The sequence below is a fragment of the Glycine max genome, chromosome 19 (genome assembly GCF_000004515.6).
Source record: "Glycine max cultivar Williams 82 chromosome 19, Glycine_max_v4.0, whole genome shotgun sequence".
NCBI classification, from domain to species: Eukaryota; Viridiplantae; Streptophyta; class Magnoliopsida; order Fabales; family Fabaceae; genus Glycine; species Glycine max.
Genome location: NC_038255.2, coordinates 44,568,139 through 44,591,834, shown reverse-complemented (window position 1 = coordinate 44,591,834; position 23,696 = coordinate 44,568,139). Strand labels below are relative to the sequence as shown.

Below are 23,696 nucleotides of genomic sequence, written 5' to 3'. Positions count from 1 at the left end.
AAATTATTGATTTAATTAATAATGTAATAAGAACAAAAATATACAGAAAAAATAAATTTGTTGATGAGATGTTTAATTTGTAATTTGAGTGTACAAATATCATCAATATAGTTAATAAATATATGAATTAATTGACACAAGATTATTTTACCTTTATTGTTTTGAGATGAAATTAAGTAATTAGAAAAAAAGTTTTACCACCCATAATAATGGTATCCAATTAAGCTTGAATGGTCTTTTATATAAGATGCATCATGTAATTTATATATAAGCATAGGCTTCAAAACGAGTACGCAAACACACCCCCATAATGCTGCAGAGCATTTGTACTTGCCATGCCGCACTTATATAAACCTTTTCATTTTCCGTGTGTACTCCACGTACCTTTTCTCCCTTTCCCAGTCTCTGTCTCTCTCTCTCTCTCTCACTATGAAGGGAAAGTTTCTAAGAGGGTGCCTTAACAAGTGGAAGAAAATGGGAAGTAGAGTGTTCCATTGTGCTGCCTACGGTTACTGCTGTGAATGGGAACTGGGGTCATCCATGCATGAAGATGAAGGAGACTCCATTCCCAACGATGTGCCAAAGGGTCACTTGGTTGTGTACGTGGGAGAGCACCATAAGAGATATGTCATCAAGATTACCTTACTCAATCATCCACTCTTCAAGACTCTGCTGGATCAAGCTAAGGATGAGTATGATTTCATTGCAGATTCAAAGCTCTATATTCCTTGCAGTGAGCATCTTTTCCTCACTGTCCTTCGCCGTGCAAGCACTCCACACAACGAACGAGTGTTTGTGCGTGTCTGAGTCATTATTATTAATTAAACTAAACAACTACAATCATGTATATATAAAATCATTTTTTATTCATAAATATTAATTTATTAGAATATTAATTTTTATTAGCAGAGGGAATCATAATTTTTTTTCTTTTTCTTTTTTACTTAGTTATCCCTTTATATGTAATCATGTTATGTTAAAGATTGAGGCGTGTTAGGAGGAGACAATTGTCCCCACAAAATTTTTATTTTCTTTTTTTAAAAGATATTTAGGAATTTTTTTTGCCCCCATAATTTAAAATAAATAAATAAAATTATAAGATAAAAAAGAGAATATGTTGATATTAATTTTACCATTTTATTATTTTAATTTTTATCATTCTTATGCCTCTAGTACTAAAACATAATAAGTTAGTAATATAAAAATACACTTTGACACATTCTCAAACAGATAGAGAAAAGAAAAAATCATCACCATTTATTGTTATTCATTAGATCAATTATGTCATGTAGTTTTTTAAAAATGATCCAATATGATCTTTTATTTTTAAAAGATTTAATTAAGTCTTTTATTTTATAAAATGGATTCAATTTAGTTTTATTATTCTTTCATTTGCTCCAAAAATTTAATAAGTAGAACCTGAATTGGTTTTAAATAAGATCAAATTAAATTCATTTTAAAAAATAAAGTACTTAATTGAATATTTTAAAAATAAAATAACTAATTAAATTATTTTAAAAAAATACATGAGGTAATTAAACATGCAAATAATAAAAGTATTAAATTCAACTAACAAAATAAGCTACAAGAAAAAAAAATTAAATCATTTTATTATAGACTTTTTTCGTGTTCCTATTAACTAAAATTTCTGAATCCGCTAGTGATGGAGAGGGTCCTGTTCTGTATTTTTGCTCTTATCAGGGAACATGCAGAGTTAGTAATTGAGCAAATTATAAGGAAATTAAAGTCAGTTTTACAATAAGAAGTTAACTACTCTTTGTTGTTAAACTCACTTGATCCGTGGTCTAATAAGGATGGGGATCTCTCTCCGTAACTCTCACTTTAGAGTTATTGATAAGAAAATAATATGTGGATATTATAGGCGCAGTAATAATTCAGAAATTTTAAAATGTGAATCAATACTTTTATATATATATATATATATATATATATATATATATATATATATATATATATATATATATTAGCTACAATACTTATAATATTATGAATTCTCTCTTTTATTATATTTTAAATTATGAAAGCAATTTATAATTACATATATGAAATATTATTAACACTCTTTCCGATACACTTTCTATTATCAATTAAAATTTATTAGAAATTACAAGTAGATCTCCTTCTCAGTTTAATGAATATTTTATTTATAATAATTTTATAATTTTAAATAAATTTTAAACAATAACAAAGAATGTGTTAAATTATATATTGTTAGTAAGAATGAAAATAAACTACATAACCTATCAAGAGTCTGACATGAGTTGTTTGTTAAAAAAATTAGGCCTTGGACCATAAAAAAAAACAGATCAATTCTTATAAATGAGTATATTTATGTTCATATATAATATAATATAATATTATTATATAATTATATTATGTAATATTATATATGCATAACTATATATACACACATATATAACACGTGAGAATATAAAAAATGTGTAATTACTAATAAGCCGTTAAACCTACTTAAATCAACCGGCCTTATAATAAAATAAACTTTTAAAAAACGTTTATATAAGTCAGACTTATAAAAAAACCTACAACAAATAAGTAAATTCTAAGCCTACTAAAAATTTTACTTGCACTATAAGTAATTGATATATGAATCTCTTTTTAAAATCTTATAATACTTATATTTTTGCATCTTTCTCTTTAAGTGTTAGATATTATATTGGATATTTATCAGACTTTTTTGAACTATTGTTATAATATCAATTACTAAGTACTTGTACGAACATACAATGGATTATGGATCTAATACTAGAGGAAACTTAAATGTCATACTCGATAGTAAATGTAATTAACAACAAAGATTGTAAATGTCAAGTGATGTGAGAAGTCAAACAGTTTAATACCCGTAGTAAGTGTGTTTTTGCATTGAAATGGTGTAAATGTAGTTTGAGTGAGATAACAAACAAATCTTTAGGAATCTTAAGAGTTACACCACTTGATGCTAAGTGACACCATGTCGCACTCGCCGCACCTATGGATAAAAGTTTTATTTTCTAGTTCAACAAACAAATTCTGTCTTAAGATCAGCATATATATTATGGCTCACACAGATCGAGTTTGTATGCAGCAGAAACCATTGGGTCTTAGGTTAAAAAAGTAAAGAGAAAAAGAACCATTCGGCCTAAAGATATTTTCATGTAAATTGATGGGAGTTACTCGGCACGCAACATTTTTGTTTGGACATCCAACAATAGGTGAAAGAGTTGAAATATTCTTTATTTTTTCTTTAAATAAAAATTGATAATATGTATAACTCATACGAATTGATGATCCGTATGAATCATATTGTATGATTCATATAGATTATTAATTCGCATGAATTTTTTTTAATTAGTTTTTCAAAAAATAATTAAAAATTAAAAAATATATTTTTTAAGAAAAACAAACTCATATAGATTGATCCGTATGGGTTTTTTCTAATCTTATTTATTTAAAATAAATAAATATTTTTTTATAAAAAATTTATACAGATTGTTGATGCATATGAGTCATATGAATTGATAATTCATATGACTCATATAGATCATCAATCTGTATGAGTTTTTTTAATTTTTAATTATTTTAAAAAATAACTACAAATTTTAAAATTATTTTTTTTTAAAAAAACTCATATGTATTGTTGATCTGTGTGAGTCATATGAATTATCAATTCGTATGAGTTTTTTATTTTTAAATAATTTTAAATATTTATTTATTTTTTAACATGTTATAGAAATTATTTTTTTTGTGTTTGCAATAGTTTTAGTAATTTTATAAATATTGATTTTGTAATATTATTTAAAACATATTAAACAACCACCAAACTTCACCGTATATCTTTAACAAAACACGTGCATTTGGAAGCAACAAACGGGCACCAACGGAAGATAACGGAAGCAAGTTTTAGTTACGGAGTGAGGTTTTACAAAAAACAAAAAGGCGCTGCAGAAATAAAAAAAAAGGAATATGTTATTTATGACCCAAAATGCTAGGTGTCCAAAGCAGCTGGCTAGATTGACTAGTAGATTTTCCATGAGAATCTTTTTGTCAAGATTCAAACACTTATTGGTTTCATATGCTAATTATAAGTTTAAATATATTTTTCTTCTTGTAATTTAGTATTTTTTTTTTATTTTTGGTCCTTGTGAAAAAAATTTGTTTTAATCATTGTAAAATATATATTTTTATCCTTAAAGTGTTTTAAATAATATTTTTTTCACTGTTCAAAGTATTTTTTTATTGTTCAAATCATTATCTAAAGTACTTCAAGGACAAAAAATGAAATAAAAATATTTTGTGAGGACTAAAATGAAAAAAAAAGCTAAATTATAAAAACGAAAAATATATTTGAGCTTTAACTATATTATCAGGCAATTCTAGTACTACCATTCAACCAATTCTTATGAGTTTCTATATTTAAGGAAGAAGAAATAAAAACTAATATACTATTAAAATAGAGTTTAATTTTGGTTTTTGTTTTCAAGTTCAAAACATTTTCAAATGTATTTTACTAATATGTTTCAAATATATTTTACTAAGTTTGCCTAATTAAAGATAGTAGTGTATTCCCTTTGAATATATGTTTTTTTCTAAGTTTCTTTTAAAATTAAGATGGGGACCATTAAAAATAAGTTGAATAAGTTTAAGTGTATACCAAGAAAAGAAAAGATAGAGAGTGTATCAAAAAAAGCTGAAGAATATTTGTATCCTCTTAACTCGATAACTGAGGTCCATGGTCTCAATACCCGAGGTTAGTGTTTTAAGAACCATACTGAACCGGCTGATATCTAGTTACCACACTTGTTTAGTTCATTAAAAGGATCAAAAATGCATGATTTGGGTTGATCAAGGAGAATCTTTGGTTGAATCGGGATAGGTCTTTGATTGAATTAAGTGTATTTTTTATTGAACCAAAGTGGATCTTTGGTTGGATCTAGTGCTATTTTTTTAAAATATAAAATTATGAACTTTTTTATGTTATTTTTTGTGAACTTATGTTTATTTTTAAAACATTGGATGTTTGTTTGTATTTGAAATTTATTTATGAATTTTTATTGACATAAATATTAGTTACTTTATAATGACAATCATTTTAAATTTAAAATATTGAATGATTAAATTATATTAGTTACCTACTTATATTATTTTTATAATTTTTTGATGCATAATGAATCAAATTGGTTTGACCAGTGAGATTTTGATTTGATCAATGGCCAATTAACCTAGTTTTTTGGCTAGTACGATGAATGATTCAATTCTTAAAACATTGGTTGAGATTCATATTCCAACCCGAGGATCAATCAAGTTATAAGATTGTTATTATTATGAAAAAAATAAAGCATAAGATATGTGAAAATAAAATTAGCATTGATTACTTTAAAAATGAATACTTTGTACCGGTTTTATCATGAAATTTTATAATATGATTTTAAAACTCCAATTATAAATAAAATTCAAGTAAATTTGACTTTTGGCGGTGGTAACATTTATTATTAATTTTTTCTTATAAATTACTAGTATGGGTTACGTAAATAGAAATATATATTTTCATTAAAAAAATATTATAATAGAAAAATATTATTTATCTTATGCATTAATGTGCTAGATAAAAAAATGTGTTAAATTAGATAAATTAAATTTTATGCAGATATCTAAGTATTAAATATTTTCCCTTTAACAAGTTTAATTAATGGTAGCACTTAAAACCACGCGTGTAGTCAAAACTAATTTACAATAATTTCACTTAATTAATTGTTATATTGACATGTAATTTTATTAGGGTGAGATGTAAATATGATGCTTAATTGTTTACTTCTTAGCCTTGGTCTGATTTCATGTTCTTAGCTTCGAGTTTGTGTTTGGAAACTGTTATCCTTAGGATTTCTACCACCACACGCACGTTTATTATGGTTTGTTCAAAAGTGAGGAGGAAAAATACAAATAAAGATGCAATTTTTTTTTTAAAATTTAGTTATAGAGTTTATATAAAGAAAAGAAAGACAAAAGTTGAATTCTAACAGCAAAATTTTAAGTTTTATTTCCTTCCATTTTTACATCAAATTAAATTTCAAAATTTCTCTCGTCTCTAGATTTCTTACAGCATTACGAAAATCCTCTCCTCTTTGGTTTTCTCGCAGCATTAGAAAATGGTGGCCAAAGTAAGTGCATTTAGGAAACTACCACAAAAACTGTATTGAAACTAATGGAATTGTTAATAGCAATAGGAGAGGAGGGGAATCCTTCAGAGAACTTCTGTTTTACAAGAGTAATCCTCAACATGCTTAGGAAACCACCCTCAAAAGGCAGTTTATCAAGTAAATCATAGAAACTCATACATCTCCAATTTTATTATACATTCTACTGATTTCAGGGCCAATACTGGCCAAAAATGTTATGTCTATTAAAAAAACTAGAATCCATTCAGTCACAGACAAACAGGAGGAACTATTCATTAAATTGCAATCACAATGCATTTGCACACTGTTTATATCACACATCACCTTATCAAACAGAAAACATCAAGTATTTACTATAGACTATTAAACAACAGTTTTGCATAACTAAACACAAAGCTCTTCAACAATTAATTTCAACACTTGGAAAGCCCCTCTCATATAGCCCTAATTTTGTTATAAATTATCAGCCTAAATTTGTCCTCATTCAAACTTGGCCAAAGTAGCTTCATGATGCAAAACAAGTTTTATGAACTTTCTACAAGATGATTCTATACATACAGCATATGTAAAGGCTCGTTCGGAAAAAGTTGCAGATAATCATACAAAACAAACAAAAAGTTAATATAGCCTGAACACACCTTCTTTGAGAATTTCTAAAAGGGGAAAACAATACATAACTCACTAATAATATTCCTTGTTCTTTCTTGCAGATTAAAGCGCTTTTCATTGTTTGTAGATGATGTCAAAGTCAGGCCACCAAATGCCCATAAAGGATAGAGTATAACACCAAACAAACAGAAGTGCTACGCAGTTAACTTTTGTCATCACAACACAACCCCATGTTGCATGGAGAAAAATCATTACCATTCTTCATGTCTCAAACCTTGTAATTTGTGACTAACAGACTATCATATCACCAACACATATTGAGGAACTAATTCAACAATTCCATGAATAATATACATAAGAACTACCCTCATTCAGAATATACTATACACGAGAAGTATATCAGCCTTCTGGTGAAGTACACATTCAACACATCATCGTTGGTGACAAAAACTATAGAACGGCAGTCAACATGGACTGCAAAAGTGGGAGACACAAAGAACCTGTGAAACATTGCTATTTGCTGCTACTTGTGCTTGTGCATCACAATTAAAAAAAAAAAAAAAACCACATCCATCCAAACCCAACAACCACCACCAAGTATCATCTGTGACCTTCAACCAAGCCCTCCAGCTCCCTCTGCCCGAACCTCCTACCATGAAGATCGGCGTCCTTACACCGCGCTGCAAAGTAAAACATAAGCCAAGTCACCATGAAGTAAACCTCCATGGTGGACTGAAACATCTTGGCCAAGGACCTCCCGCAAACCCGGCTCAAACCCCACCTCACAAACGACCCGCAAAGTATAGCCTCCAAGCACTTCACCTGAATAGCCTGATTCAACATAGTGGATATCAAATAACACCCTTCCTTCACAATCTCCCTCCCACTCTTCCTTGAGTCTACAATGGCAACCCAAGCATCCACAGAGAATATAAAAGCCACAAAAGTATCCACCAGAAACCAAGTAAAAAGGAACCCAGAAATCTCCCTCTCAAAGCCCCTAACCCAAGGGGACATAACCGAGAAAGGCATCAACTTTAACCTAACAAAGAGCTTGAAAAACGAGTACTGATCCTCAACTTCTCCGAAGTACCACAACCCAAGAAGCTGAGTCAACGCGTCCCTCACGGCCCAACGCATCAGAATAAACCCCGAAAGCCTCTTCAGACCTAACCTCGAACCTTCCCAAACCAAAACGGTGACGGAGCTAAACCTACCCAACAGATCGTTCACAACGGAAACGAAAACGACACCCAACACCCACGAGTACGTCACGAGGAAAACAAGGATCACCCATCCGTACACGGCGGAGAGGAAGCTCACCAGGAAGAACAGCGCCGCCGCGTCTCGGCGGCCCACCTCGATCCCCTTCACGAAGAATTGCAAATCCACCTTCTCCTTCGTCGGTTCTTCCTTCTCCTCCCTATCGTCGTCGTCGTCGTCGTTGTCGCGCCGCGACGACGACGAAGATAAGGAGGACAATCCTTGGGTGTTGAAGGTGGTGCCGGAGCGGATCACTTGGGAAACCCTAATTCCGTCGTCGGCGAAGAGATCTGAGAAGGCGGAGGTGGTTTTGAAGGGGGAGAGGGCGAGGAGGGTGGCGTTGGCTGAGGGTTTGGGGATGGAGCCGAAGAGGGAGCGGGCGTCATCGTCGTCGCCGGAGAAGAAGTCGTCGTCTAGGGTTCCGACGCGGGTGAGGTGGAGGAAGGGGCGGCGGCGGTGGCGGTGGTTGTTCGGAGAAGGAAGGTCGTGGCCGTTATGGTGGTTGTGGGAGTTTCCGGCGAGGTCGAGGCGGGAGAGGAGGGCGCGGAGGGAAGGGTCGCGGTCGATAAAGGAGGTGACATGGGCGGTGCCGGTTTCGACGAGGGTGCGAAAAGAAAGAGTTAAGAGAGAAAGGAACAAAAATATGAGGAAATTTGAGGAGAAAGAAGAAAATGATTCTTTCAATAGGTGAGAGGCTGAACGAAGGTGCTGCAACCGAGGGTGGTGGTCGCTCATGGCGGATTCAAGGGTTCGTTGGTTAGTTTCAGTTTCTTCGTTCGTTCTTGTTTTTGGCGATTTTTTTTTTCTTTCTTTCAACAAGGTAAGAGAAGGTGGCTGGTTCTATGAGTCTGGTGGTATTTTGTTTCACGCGCTAGTGTAGGGCCGTGCATTCAACGCTCTAGGTGAAGGGAAAATGAAGAAGAAGAGATAAGTCGTGGTCGATCAGGATCGTGGATTTGGGCTTTCTACTTTCTTCCAGTACACAAGGCTTTACTTTATTATTACCAAGAAAACAGAAATATAAAATAAAGGAGAAATAGTCCAATTCATCTCAATAAAGTGATGAATTGATACACTGAAAATATAAATTTAATTTTTAAATATATAAAAAATATGATAAATTAATCTTATCATTAAATTTATAAAATTATTTTATTGTTAAATTATAATGTTGAATAACTAATTTGACAATAAATTATATTTTTTTGAACTAATTTCAGATTAAATTTAAAAGCTTAGTAACCATTTGCTAAATAAATCTTAAACTGTTTTAAATTATTTAACTTGAATAAGAAAATTGGAGATTCAGCAATTTTGACTAAAAAACTACATTTTTTTTAAAAAAATTGGTTTTTATTGTTAAGATTGATTCGAACTAAATCACATTTCAAATGTATTAATGTTTTTTTTTTCTTTTTCCTACTGTACTTGGCTACTTGTTGCATATAAAAATTAATTCTTTCCTTTGACCATGCATTTGGGTCAGGAATTGGAGTGTAGGGATTCAACAATTATTTCCTATGATTATCTAAATATCATTTTATAAGGACTGGTAAAAAAAAAATGATCGTTACATTTTGTATTATATTCATTTGTTTTATTAATTTTTCAATTAAAACAATTTTATAAAGAATAAATAATATATTTATTAATTAGTGTGTGAAAAAAATTATAATATCATCTAATTATAAACTACTTATTTATAGTAATTTTATGAGTAAATTATACTTGTTCTCCTTGAGATTAACATTTATTATATTATGCTCCTTTTCTAAAATTTCATTTATTTTGTTCCTCCTAAACGATTACCATTATTGACGGTACTAATTTTTTGTGAAATGCTTCCGAAACTCTTATTACTCTTGTGCAAGTCTGTTCCTAATTCAAGTTCACATCAATTTTTTTTTATGAAAACATTGTCAACTCACTCCTCACCTCCCTCGTCAACTCCATTGTCTTCGCCAATCACAACAACTTCTTTGTCCCTGCCTCCTTCGATGCCATCTACAACCTCTTCCAGTGCTGCGGCGATTTCAACAATGATCGGTGCTCTCGTTGCATGTTGCATGTGGTTACCTAGCTTGACACCCTTTGCAAATCATAGGCCTAATTCTTATTAAAGTTGACCGTTTTAAAGGGTCAGAGGGTCACTGTGTAACATATGATAAAAAAAAAAAGAGTCGTGTGTATGATAAAAAAAGAGCGAGATTGAATGTAATAAACACTAATCGGAGTGTGAATGTAATTTTCTATAAATTTATTAATTTTTATAATAATTATTTTAAAAATTACATCATTAATAACCTTTGGTTGACATTGGTAGTGTATGTTTATTAGATTTTATAAAAACTATATAAAAAAATTTGGAAAACCAAAAAATTGATTTAAACTAAACTGCCATAAAAATAGTTTGGTTTCAATTGAGTTTAATATTATATGTAAATTCAATCAAAATGTATATTACTTTATTTATGTTTGGTTTAATTTCAAATTAAATTCAACAGTGACACCCATAAAAATAATCGTCATAAGATAGTAACTCACGCTCTCGATTGTCCTTTCTTTCCAAGCTAAACAAATTAATTTGTTTCTAAAAGTGTTAGTACGGTTATTTGTTTGGAGTGTTGTGTTGATTAATTGAACAGCCCTTTTACATAAAAGGTGACGACAAAAACATTGCTAGCAAAAGAAAAAGAGCACGAATTATGAAAGTATGTATTAAATATATAATTAAATAGTTCAATTAATCAGTGTCATTCTTTCATAATGGTTTCAAAATATAAGGAAAAGCAAATCTAGTACTTTATGTAAGTTTCTATTGGTATTCTAAACAAAATTGGAGGACTTGTGATAAATATTTATTTATGATAGTAAAAACAAGTGCAAATATTTATGTTCCTCGAGAAAAACAGTTTAATAACTAATTAAAAGTGGAAGACTGGCATAGAATAGTGACATTTTCCAACTAAAGGGAAATTAAGTAATTAACGTTGAATTATTTTTATCAAAATCCAATCAAGGATGTCATAGCGATCCAGCTGCATAAAGCTGTCTGTGTTCCAAGCCAGCTATGGTAACAGGTCCGAGAGAACCAATCAATTGGTAATTGGCATAATCACCTGTTACACGTTAATCAAATACTTCGTGAGCTTTTGTCTGACTCTTGCCCGATAAATGATCAAATAGACAAAATACAATTTTGAAACTATATTATTTACACTCTTCACTAGTTGCTTTGAATTGTAAATATAAATTATTTTCAATTGAATATAACTAGCTTGAATGTAACAGCTGATAAACATGACAAAAAGCTTCGCAGAAGGTGTGTTCTTAACTTGGGAAACTGAATTTAAATTGAATAAAATATTGAGAATACAATGTCAATAAAGTGGCTTATAAACAGAATTATAAATTGACTTGCTGGTTAAACAAATAAGTGAAAAGGTCAATGTCATGGGTTCAAATTAGTCTCTAACAAAAATGGATATAAACATACCTATATGGAGGAGATTGTAACATTGACTTAAGAAATGAATAACAAACTAACCAGCTGAAACAAGCTAATCAAATTCTTTGTTAATATTTTAAAAAATTATTAGTTTAATTGCTCATTTAGTTTATATTTTAAGAAAACATTAGTCCTTGTATATATATATATTTTTTAATTCTTATATCCTCTGAACTCAAACAAAAAAAAAGATTAAAAATAAAATATATAAAGACTAAAAGGAGTTATAAGATTTAACGGGTGGTCGAAGAGAGAAGAAGAAAAAAAAATCCTGAATTCAAATACATCCCATCCCACTAATAAAAACTAATAAATTAACAACTAACATTGAATTTTAAAAAATGACTAAAAGGAAATTTTCTAAAAAAGCATACTAATCAACTTCTAAAATCAATAAGCCAGTAAATTGAGTTATAGGAAATTTTGCCAATCTTAAAAGCACTTGGAAAAATCTGTCTCCAAGGATCCATGAACAGTTTTATTATTTCTCTAATAAACTGGATAATGTATTCGAAAAAAATGATAATGTTTTTAACCTTGCTTAACCAATAGGTCGTTAAATGATACTCCAAGTGACAAGTTAGACATCAGTCTAAGCACAATAACAAGGTTTAATATCGAATAAAAAAGACTCAATAACAAACTCAGCAAAAATATGAAACGATGCTCTAAATCTCTAATGGTAGTACTATAATATAACAGATTAATTATTTGTTTCCTTTCACTGAAACTTTTTCCCCGCTTTCCCCAGTCGGGATTGAAAAAATCCAAATGCAGTTGTTATACTGCAACTATCGAAATACAACAAAAGGTTTCCTAACAATCAAAACTTCATAATGGGAACAGAACCGAGAGAAACACTCAATGAAAATCAGGCTTCTCTGGGTACGTACAGCCAGACCTTTGGATGATAACATTTGCTGCATAACAGCCAGCTCTCACACATTCTTCAATGGGCTTCTCCTGAACCAATTGAGAAAGAAATCCTCCAACAAATGCATCTCCTACAAACACAAAACAATAAGGGATGAAACATGAAACAAAATCAGCAGCATCTTGCTTGTCACTACCACCGTCTATTTATGAAATCCTGGCTGTGCCCCAGTAACCATAAATAATGTCATGGACTTTCCAGGTTGGTTACAATGTCGTATAACAATAATATACAATGCAATTAAAAGAAGTGCAAAGAGGAATTGTGTTCGTGTATGTGCATATGAGAGAATTATAGCCAGCAAGCATGGATTTTAGAGCGAAAATAACAATTGAAGACCAACAACAACCAACAGGTGAGAATAGGCTGGCTACACTAGACTTTACAAGGTCTAAGCCTCAACTAATTCTCAAATTTAACCCTAAAGTTTTATCTATTTACCTAATAAAGCTATTTAGCCTTTTTTTAAATCATAGTCTAGCCTTCAAGTTTATTTAAAAGTCTACTTTGTAATGAAGTCTTTTAAATAGGTCAAAACAGTGTTGTTAAAAAGCGGTTATGGCGGTGCCATGGCGGTATGGTGTCAAGGGTTTTTGAAAAAACGCCACCAAATAGCGGTGACGTTGCGGGTTTCGTATGGCAGCTGCCATAGCCATGGCGGTCGTTGCGGAATGGCAGAATAGCACTTTTTTTTTAAAATTTTGCGCAACACCTGTTGGGCTGACCCGACCCAAGCCAACCCTACCCGAATGCCACCTGCAAAAGGAGACCCCTGCACGACGCACAGCAACAGCATGAATAGCAACAGCAGTCTCCAGCATGACACACAGCGGCGCGACGACAGCAGCGGCACCACCACGCACGCGAGCACCACGGAAGCAAGCACATGACAAACGGAGGGCGGCGGCAACGGCGAAAGTGTGCACATGTTCTGGTTTTTTTTTTTCTGTTTGACACCCATTTTTTATTTTTGATTATTTTTTTTTCTGTTTGACCCATTTTTAGAACACTCTTGAATGAGTTTATTTGGTGTTGGTACTTGGTTATTGTGTGAACTCATGAAACTTTTTTAGTTTATTTGAATGCAATCCATTGTTTTTTAATTTTTTATTTATATTTAATTTTTATCTATTGTTTTGTTAATATATATATATATATGCTTTTTTTTTGTCCGCCATGACGTCTGTCATTTTCTGCTAAGCCATCCGCTATATTTTTATGGCGGATTTTTGGCTTTCCGCCATGAACCGCCATCCGCCATTAACAACATTGGGTCAAAAACCCCACCTCTAAATAGGTTAATAAGCTTAAACTTATATATGTACATTAACTAAATTAAGACTTTAAATACAACAATCTCAAAATATTACATTGAAGTTTCAATATTATAATAATTGTAATAAATGCCCTACATAATGATATTATTATATTTATTCAAACAAGCTGACTTATTAGGCATAAAAGGCTTTTTTAAATGGCCCAACCAAAACCTATTTAGTAAATAAACCGCCAAGACTTGATGTAAACTAGGTCATAAATCCCCGATGAGTGGCTTACTATATTTTCATCCCTAACAAAACAACTAGAGCCTTTTCTCATTACATGGAGTCAATGTTAATGTGTTTCATCATGAACTAAATCATCAGAAAGTCCATTTACCCAACTTTATCCAAGTCCTTCCTAATGATTTTGTACCTCTAACTATAGGGGCTATCTTCCTACTAATCCACTCTACCCCAGTCAAGTATCCCCTTACCATCATGAAAGACCAGTACAAGATAGATAACTTTTATGAACATAAATACATAATAATTATATATGCAAGTTCCACATTTCAACTCCTAAAAGAAGTAGCACAGTACCTGCTCCATTTGTATCAACTAGTTTCTCTTTAGGCAAAAGTTTCACAGGGAACTTTTTCACCTTCCCATCCTCAGCAACACAAATAGGATCCGCACCCTGTGTGATAACTGTTATCCTTTTGTGTGTTCCTGATGCCTTTGGCCATTGGGAAATCTTTACAGCTATCTCCTCGACATTATCAGTCTAGAAAAAACAGGGGGGGGGGGGGGTCAAAAGATGTAAGGGGTTAACATTCAAAACCAAAACTGCAAGCCTACAAATTTGACATACAAGGCTTACCTCCCAGCCATGAACTTTAGAAAATGTTCTTGCTTCAGTCTCATTTCCGAAAACAAAGTCCGTATACCTAAATCACATAATGGGCATCCTTAAGAACAAATATGAAAAATTTATTCATTTTAATTTATTGGGGATGGATCCTTACGGTAGAGCTTTCTCCTGTACATCCCTGAAAAACTCACAGATAAAAGGAGCAGAAAGGTTCATTGAGAAGATCTGCATACAGGAATAAAATAAAGCATCAGAAACAGCCATTTAATAGAAAGAAGCAATTTTCTAATCATATTTAACCTTGTTATTTGCAGCAGAATGCTCAGCAACTAACTGGATGGAATCTGGTGATACAGTGAGGAAAAAGCCGGCAATATAAATATACTTGGCCTTTTCAACTGCGTCACAAAAAATTGCACAATAAAAAATGTCAGTCCACTGAATTACTCAGATATGAAGTGGAGAGAGAAATAAAAGAGAGCCTGTATAGAACAACGACAGGGTACCTAGTGCCCAATTTTCTGGTCTCTTCAAATGATCAGACTTGTAGCAATTGGCAGCTGCTAAGTTCGCCACAAGAGACCTGTATTCAGATGCAATCAAATGTAAGGCTTCAAACAATTGTTTTGCAGTCAAGTAAACATCAGGCTGGAAGGTATATACTTTATTTAGAAACAGCATAAAAAATAACTTCAATTAGTAAAAAAACAGACACGCAGACAAACAAAGAAACAGGTGAAAATTTGATCGTCTTACCTTTCACCACCAACTATACAAACAGCACAAGTTCCAGTAGGTGTAGTTTCATCTTCATAATAGTGAACCTGATGGATGAATAAATAAGTTAAATTTCTAAAACAGCCAGTACAAAGAAGCACATGACAATGAAAGGAGAAGATATATCATAAGATTAAACCTACATTTACACCAGCAAGCTTTGAGTTCTTCTTCATCTCTTCCCCAAACTTATCCTTTCCTATGCCACCCATGTAACTTGTTGCACCAGGAACTTGGAGCATCCACTACAAGAAGCAAAAGTAAAGGGTAAATTGCTTTGACCAAAGCTAATATAGATTCAGAGTATTACTAAGCACTAACAAGGTAGATACATACTTGAGCAACCTTGATTGAATTCTGAGTGGCACCTGCCAGCACACAAACAAAAAAAAATTGTAGAAGCTGTCATTATGAAATATGCACTTCCACTGCTGATTTTATTAAGTTTGCTTATGATATTTAAATATTAAAGCAATTATCTGAAATCCAATACTCCAGATCTAGTGCAGTACCTCCAGCAATGTACTCCACATTATATTTCTCAGCCAATTCTTGATACCTGAAACGATTGTGCTGATCACATCAAATGAACTCACAAAAGATATATCTTATTTAACAAGTAACCATAAAAATAACCCGTAATTAAAGAACGGATAAGAAAGATCTAAAATCTTATCAAAATAGGAGACTGAATATCCCTTTTACTATTGCAATGAATCGTTACTTTACATGCATCCAAAAATATACATGCTGACACTAGGTATCTAGTGAAAGACATACCCAGAACCTAAGAATTCCTTCAACAGTTAACATATAGCTATTAGGACTGGTGCAGAGCATAAAAGTAATTAAGTGAAAATAAAAATAAGGAGAAAACTTAGATACAATTACATAGGTACTTTTTGGTGCAATTCTTCAATTAGAGTTGGAGTTTCACCTCAGTAATGAGCGTAAATCTTTAAAGCAAACCTTTATCATGCGTATTACCAAGTTGAAACTCCAATTCTAAATGGAGAATTGTACCAAAAAGCACCTAAGAAACTATATAACTGAATCCAAGTTTTGTCCCAAAAATAAACCCATGAAGACCAAAAAAGCACATAAAAACTTGCAGATTTATGAAACTCAATACATTTCCCGAAGAAGTGAAGAAGATAGTAAAAAAGCAGTGTAAAAGAATTAAAACCGCAGTGCTTGAAGCGAAATAAAACTCGATTATCCAATGATAAACAACAAACCTTCATAAATTCTACAAATTAATCTCAACTATACAAAACGACATCGTTGAGTATCAGCACAACGGAGAAGTAAACAGTGAACGGAAGTATCTTACATAGGCTTGTGCTTGTCCTCCGCAAGAATCGCATTGTTCGAGGTGATATCATATCTGTCACAACACACAAAAATCATTCAGAACGATAAACGACGTAGTTTATCCGTCCGGTGAAGCTACGGAACGGTGTTCTCTAAAGTAACGAAACGACGAGGAGAATGGAGCAAAACGGCATGGAAATTAAAGAGAGTGCGGTGATACTTTTTTAAGAAGTCTTCATCGACGACGGCGGAGATGTCGAGGAGAGGGTTACCCATGCCCAGGAGAGTGCCTTCGGACACCATTGTTATGATCTGATCAAATGAAACGCGCCGATCTCTTCTGCATGCTGCTGAGGACACTAAACAATGCCTTTTTATACGCTATATATACGTGTTGTGCCCTCAAGTCTCCACCGAGTCAGAAAAATTATTAGTTTTAAATGTATGTAAAATTTTAATTTTAATTAATCTTACTTTTTTAATGATGCTGTTTATCACAATTTTACCAATCAAAATAACAATACAAATATTTTATTTTATTTTTTAGCTGTGTGAATTATCATCTCGAACATAATGTTGAAGAGTTTATAATAATTTTCAGTCTCACACACAAATCAGATATTTTAATTTATCATAATTATTGTTGTTTAAATTAATTATTCTTATAGATACTGTGTTTTATGTCAAAATTTATTTCTAAATTAATGCTTTGTAAATTTTAATTTTTTTCTTTTTTCTGAATTAAAAACCATCGTGTGTATTTTGAATGTTTTATTAAAAATTGATTAATTTTTTTATAGAATTTTATAATAATAATCATTTAAAAAATCATTATCATTATCATTAAAATTCAATTAAAATACAATAAAAATATGAATATTTTTAACATTATCAATTAAAATCTTACATTTATTTATTTTTTAAATGTTAGTCATGTGCAATCAGTATAATTTTATTCAAAGTTCAAATTAATAAATAATAAATTTAATGTGATTAATAAAGAAAATTTTATCTATTGATTGATACCACAATATGAATTTTTTTTCCCCACATAATCTATCTTCCTTCCATTCATACATTAAACATTTTCCTTTTATATATATAAAGATATAAAGATTATTTTTTTATTGTCTTATAAAAATATTTTTAATTAAGACTTTAGCAAATAAATCAAATATAGGGCTATGTTTTGTATTTATATTTAAATTAACTAGATTAAAAAAATCGATAAATAAAATGCTTATTTAAATCGATGCAATTATTAATATCATGAAATTAATTTATAAATAAATTTTAATCAAAATAAATATAATCAAGTTTATTATAATTACAAATCTTGTTAAAGCATTACCAAGTTAAGCTCCATGTTAAATATTGTTAATGCACGTTATAATATTGTTAAAATGTATAAATATTACGGGTTCTGAGTGGTTACAATATTGATTGATTTAAAAATTTTAAAAAGCAATTTATTCCACGGATATTATTATACGGTGCAAATATATTTTTTTTATAAAAAAACTCAACATAATATAATGTCCCGTATAAAAATATCCCTATAATTAATTTAAATTATTTCTTAAAAAGTTGACACTTAATTGTCCTTTATATTTGTGTTAAATATTAAAATAAATTTGAGATTTTTTAAAATTTTAAATAACGTAACATTCAGGATGATTGTATAATATCTGGATAATTATTATTATATGGTATGTATATTAACCGAAATTATATTATAAAAAAAGCTCTTCTAATTATGCTATATAAACATGTACTAAATAACAATAATAATAATATTTGGAATTCCGCAACTGACCATTGTAATTTGTCAAGACCTCGGCCAATTAAATCTTAAAAATGAATTTTTGTCTACCATAAAATAAATAAATAAAAATAATTACATGATTGACCGGCGAATGAGTTAGTCTAATTAAACCGTTATATATTCAGTAGATTATTACCTCAAATGTTATATAGTTGATGATTGATTAATTGATTACATAAATATTTATAATTGATTGCCTAAATATTATATAATCGATTGCTATTAATTTATTTTCCTAAAATATTATATAACCGATTGATTGATTTATTATCTCAAATTTTATCATAATTTCCATTTTAAAAGATATAAACTATCAATGATAAGGACAAGAGTTGATGTCAAAGGTATGTTGGTGTTTGAAGGTGCTGCGGTGTTATTATTATTATTATTATTATTATTTAATTTTTTTCTCTTTTTTTATTGCACGGTTTCTCTTTTTGTTTTTATTAATGTTCATTGATTTTGTAAATATGGATTTAATTTATATTAATATCTGATTTATTTTATATTAATATCTGATTTATTTTATATTAATATCTGATTTATTTTATATTAATATATAATCTAATTCAAATCAGTATCCATTTTAATTTACAATTAATGTAAAAAAAATTATACTCTTGTTTGAAAAATTACGAGTCTGAATAATCTTTGAAAAATGCTTCCTTTCTTTTTTTCTTTATTTTTTCGAGTTATTGAGGGGTATTTGTTTCGCGCAATTTTTTTTTTACATTTTCATAAATATTTTTACCAGAAATAGAACATGAAAATATTATTTTCCATATTTTGAACAAATATGTTTGATTATATTTTAATATTTTTGAGAATAATTTTAAATTTTAAAAAATAATTTAAATTAAAAATATATTTGTATATTAGACAATATTCATATTCTCATGAGAATATCAGTTTTCACCCTCCTAATGAGAATATAAACAGAAGAAAATAAGATAAAAAAGAAATTATATCCTTGTCACGAATCAACAAAACCAGAAAATATTTTTTAAAAATTAGTAACGAACATGAGAATATATATTATTATCCTCATATTCTCAGGAATTTATCAAGATTCTGTGAAATAGATATTGTTGAATTTTTTGTAAAACAAGATTGCTTAGCTCCATTGCCTCTTGGGAGACTTTTTCACTGCTTGGTTAAGTTATTGGGAATAGTGTAATTGGTTATCATAAGTCTTAATGGGAGTTTGGATCCACATTCTACAATAAATACAGGCGTGATGGATGTGAAAAAGTAATACAACTTTCTCTAGCTACTATGCTTCTTAATGGGTGTTTGAATCCATGTCCACCAATAAATACACGCTTAATGAATCTGAAAAAGTGACACAACTTTCTCTAACTAATGTCATATTAGTGGATGTTTGGATTCACATCGTCCAATAAATACATACAAAATGGATGTGGAAAAGTGATGTAACTTTTTTTTATTGTGTTGTATAGTGATGTTAGACGTGGTGAAAAGAACTCTTGATTTATGCGTTGTTCGTGATTAACTCTCATGTTGTTTTGTTTGTGATCAACACACAATTTATGGTTGAGATTGAGTTATTGTTTGTGATTTGGTCAATCCATAACAATATCAAGGACTAAAGTAAATCATGGTTCTCTTCACTCTAAGATATGTTAATTGATTTTTTTTATTGACCTAATCTTAGTTGTTTGATGATATTGAAATGCCTTCTTACAATGAGAAGTTCTTAAATAATAGATTAGATCCAGAATACATTAAATTGAGAATTGTGGAGTTCTTGTTCAAATCTCAATATTGAAAAAAGAAACTTCTGATTTGAGGGTTTTTGCACATCTTATTTTAATGTTGTTCAAAGCTTTGCTGTATGAGTTTGCATGACTTCCATGATTAAGATTTGGGTGTATTAATGGTGTTTGGTGATTACAATAAAATCGATCTGAATGAATTTAGACTTGAATTCATTATAAAAAAATACGTGCAATTTGAGTTTTATGAATAAAAATAAAATTATTAATGAAAAATACTTCTAAGTCCCAAAAAATGATGTAACACTAACAAGAGTGTCAATTTTGTTGGTGTGTCTTTACATTAACATGGGAGTTATTAGACGCTGAGAAAAGATACTTTTATAGAAAAGACGACAACGTCAAAGGATAATTTTGATCCCAGCAGGAGGAAAGTTTCCAAGGATAGTGTTGATCCCAAGAGGAGAAAAGTGTCCAAGGATAATGTTGATCCTAACTGGAGGAAATTCACGACGAATAAATTTGATCCCAAGAGGAGGAAGGTGCCCAATGATGATGCTGATTCTAAGGGCAGGAAAGTGTACAAGAATATTGTTGATTCCAAATATCGGAAAACAAGGTTGAAGAGCAAGAAGAATCCAAGTGTTGTTGTCAATAGAGCAAGTAAATCAAATGGTACTGCTGATTGTTTTCTTGCCACTTTTATATGCCCTTAGGTAATTCAAATGGTTTGTCTAGTGTACTTGATTCCACAGGGCATCCCTTGACCAATGAAACTACAGGAACATGCAATTTTCAGAGAAAAAGAACCTGCTTGACATGCCAAACACCATCGAATTCTTGCCAAAGCCAGATATATCATGTATTTGCGACATTCTACATTTTCGGTAGGGGCTCAATACATGCTTCACTAACTTTTGCTTAAACATGCATGTTTTTTTGTTAAAACTTTCATTGAAGAACCTTTAAGCGGACGACTCCCCAAGTTGGTGCAAGTGCATTTCCTAGTGACTCCTGGTTCAAACCTTCAACAATGATAATACATTGAATCACCGCAAACCAGTCTTGTCTTTTTGTCCTTTTAAAAGTATTAGAAATGAACTGGGCAGAACTCCCATAATTTAGCCATTTTCCTAACCAATGTGAGACATCTTAACACCCACCTTCATCCCAAGGACTGAATATTTGGAGCGTAAAGTTTGTAGGATTGAATATTTGCTGTGGCTTAAAATCAAGGCTGGATCAAGCTAACTTAACTCTAAAGTCTAGCTAGCCCAAGTCTTATAAGGAGTAATTTAACCTTTTTCCTAGCTGATGTAGGATATCTTAATAAATGCCGTCTAAAAGATGAACCACCACCTATGGGTATCTGGTTTTGAATACTCTTTGGTACACAGTACAGGTTTGGCTCTTTTCTTGAACTGGAACACGATTGGGAGCAAACTAATTTGTAAATGAATTACCAATTGGTACTCATGAACCAATTTACATTTCTTTGGGTAAACCGACAAATTATGTTTCGTTGCTGCTATCACAACCATCTTATAACTCCAATATCATCTTTGTTGACAGTGAAATATAGTCACAATGAAATGTCAACTAAAAATCAAAACTTCGGCTCCATACCACAACTAACATACTTTTATTTTTCTCGAAACTGAAAATCTATTCCAAAATCCACCAATTCTCAAAAACAATTATTTTTACTAAAGTCCATACTTGAGGGTGGCTAGATTTGCATTCTTTGTTGTTGGAGTAATTTTCTGGTGAGGGTCAATCATGGCGCTAAAGAAACAAAGACAACAAGTTTAGATAAGTAAGAACTTACTGGAAACAAATGCAACAACTAATGTTGCAAACGAATTCATTAGATCATCATTGATGAGCAAGGAAAACAAGAATAGTGGATGTTGTAAGCAGCCTTACCCTTGCATATGCAAAGAGGCTGTTTCCAGATTCGAACCCATGACCAACAAGTCACCAAGGCACAACTTTACCACTGCACCAGGGCTCGCCCTCATATGATATTATTAATAATTTTCTAAAATAGTCCAGTTCTAAACACTGACGTTATACCTCATACAGCAGCATTTACATCAATAATCTTGGTCAAGTACTAGTGTAGCACAGCTTGTATATGACCGGAACAACACACTGTACCAACACTTATAACTTGACAATTACTACAATTGCATTTGTCATGAGAAGTTTTCACACTGATGGAGCAAGCATGCATATTTGTTCCATTTGTGTAATTTTATTAATAAAAGAAGGGATTTTATTAAAAGCAAAGAATTCGAAAGTAGAAAAATTTGTATTATTATTATTATTCTGTACCATTAGTTGCTTGGAAACTGTTACTGTTAATATCACTCTAGCATGGGATTATATTTTATTACATTATCTTTGTCATAATTGGCAACATGTTTTCATGGTTGAATTATATTAATATTATATTAGACTAGGATGACTATTTTTGAAACAGAAAGATTGATTTGCATGATCGTTTGATTTCATGTGCAGAAAAAAGTCAAGGCTGTCGCCGTGAGGATTCTTGAGCACGTATTCAAACATTACGATGTTAATTGCCAAGAAGCTTCTACTGTACAGGCTTTTGAAATATATGTGGTTAGTTTTTGCTCTATTTTTTAAAATCGAAAACACAAGTCTGGTCACATGTTTGCTTAGATTATGGACGAATCACTGTGCATCTAGTGAGAAAGAAAGAAGCTACTAGAACTGATATATGTATGTATATATATATATATATATATAAATTTTTCTGTAGCTAGCTTGTCTGTGTTGATTGGTTTAAGCTCCCCAGTTGATCATAATGTTTGTCTGCCTCAAAGGCTCAAACAAGGTATGGCTGGCAACAGTAAGTTCTTGAGAAATTTTTTCTAGTTTCTATAGCAATGCTTCTTACCTGTTTCTCGTTTGGTGTCCTCCTCACACACCTTGGAACCTGGGGCATAGCTTCCTTAGAAGAAAATAACAAATTCCAACAATCTCAAAAGAAGCTGAGATTTTCTGTTGCATTTTCTCTTTTTCTGGCTTCTCATAGTGTATGGTTGGTCAAAAATCACATTGGAGTTTGAATTACCTTCTGTACCATATATGTTGCAAAACGTGTTTTGGGTTGTTCATTTTTTGCACACTGTTGTTTATGTGAGTTGCTCATTTTTTTATTTATAATAGTTGTTTTATACTTTTATGAAACAAATATTACTAGTCTTTAATCATTACATCATAGTTGTGTGAAGAAATCTGTATCTTCAGTGTTGGCTAGCAGCTTCTTTGTTGAAACACGGGATTGATATGAAGGATTCACTTGCACTAGCAAAACTGTACTTGAACTTCGATTGCAAGAAAGAGGAAGGCACTGATGTTTACTCAGAACTGTGGA

General features: G+C 31.2%; 3 protein-coding genes across 3 annotated transcripts; 1 reads left to right on the top strand and 2 right to left on the bottom strand.

The window, feature by feature from the left end:
* The first annotated feature begins 335 nt into the window (after positions 1-335).
* LOC100793017 (auxin-responsive protein SAUR50) lies at positions 336-1,096 on the top strand. The gene has a single exon (XM_003553505.3). It carries the CDS (start codon positions 430-432, stop codon positions 805-807), a length of 378 nt encoding a protein of 125 aa, XP_003553553.1. The 5' UTR covers positions 336-429; the 3' UTR covers positions 808-1,096.
* Positions 1,097-7,033: 5,937 nt separating this feature from the next.
* Positions 7,034-9,187, bottom strand: LOC100792486 (uncharacterized). The gene has a single exon (XM_006604513.4). The coding sequence runs from the start codon at positions 8,796-8,798 to the stop codon at positions 7,401-7,403; it is 1,398 nt and encodes a 465-aa protein (XP_006604576.1). The 5' UTR covers positions 8,799-9,187; the 3' UTR covers positions 7,034-7,400.
* A 3,053-nt stretch (positions 9,188-12,240) lies between these two features.
* On the bottom strand, positions 12,241-17,105 carry LOC100810561 (adenosine kinase 2). The gene is made up of 12 exons (XM_014772196.3): positions 16,950-17,105; positions 16,749-16,802; positions 15,928-15,974; positions 15,752-15,783; positions 15,559-15,660; positions 15,395-15,462; positions 15,145-15,221; positions 14,939-15,036; positions 14,793-14,863; positions 14,648-14,714; positions 14,368-14,551; positions 12,241-12,575 (listed from the first exon to the last, which is right to left on the bottom strand). The coding sequence occupies exons 1-12, from the start codon at positions 17,030-17,032 to the stop codon at positions 12,433-12,435; spliced, it is 1,026 nt and encodes a 341-aa protein (XP_014627682.2). The 5' UTR covers positions 17,033-17,105; the 3' UTR covers positions 12,241-12,432.
* Between the last annotated feature and the right edge of the window lie 6,591 nt (positions 17,106-23,696).

What these genes read in the sequence shown, in the direction of transcription:
- LOC100793017 (XM_003553505.3), top strand. Translation starts at nt 430, where the DNA reads ATGAAGGGAAAGTTTCTAAGAGGGTGCCTTAACAAGTGGAAGAAAATG.
- LOC100792486 (XM_006604513.4), bottom strand. Translation starts at nt 8,798, where the DNA reads ATGAGCGACCACCACCCTCGGTTGCAGCACCTTCGTTCAGCCTCTCAC.
- LOC100810561 (XM_014772196.3), bottom strand. Translation starts at nt 17,032, where the DNA reads ATGGTGTCCGAAGGCACTCTCCTGGGCATGGGTAACCCTCTCCTCGAC. An exon ending in ATTCTGCTGCAAATAACAAG is followed by an intron (nt 14,864 to 14,938) that starts GTTAAATATGAT and finishes TCCTGTATGCAG; the next exon opens with ATCTTCTCAATGAACCTTTC. An exon ending in CTAAAGTTCATGGCTGGGAG is followed by an intron (nt 14,552 to 14,647) that starts GTAAGCCTTGTA and finishes TGTTTTTTCTAG; the next exon opens with ACTGATAATGTCGAGGAGAT.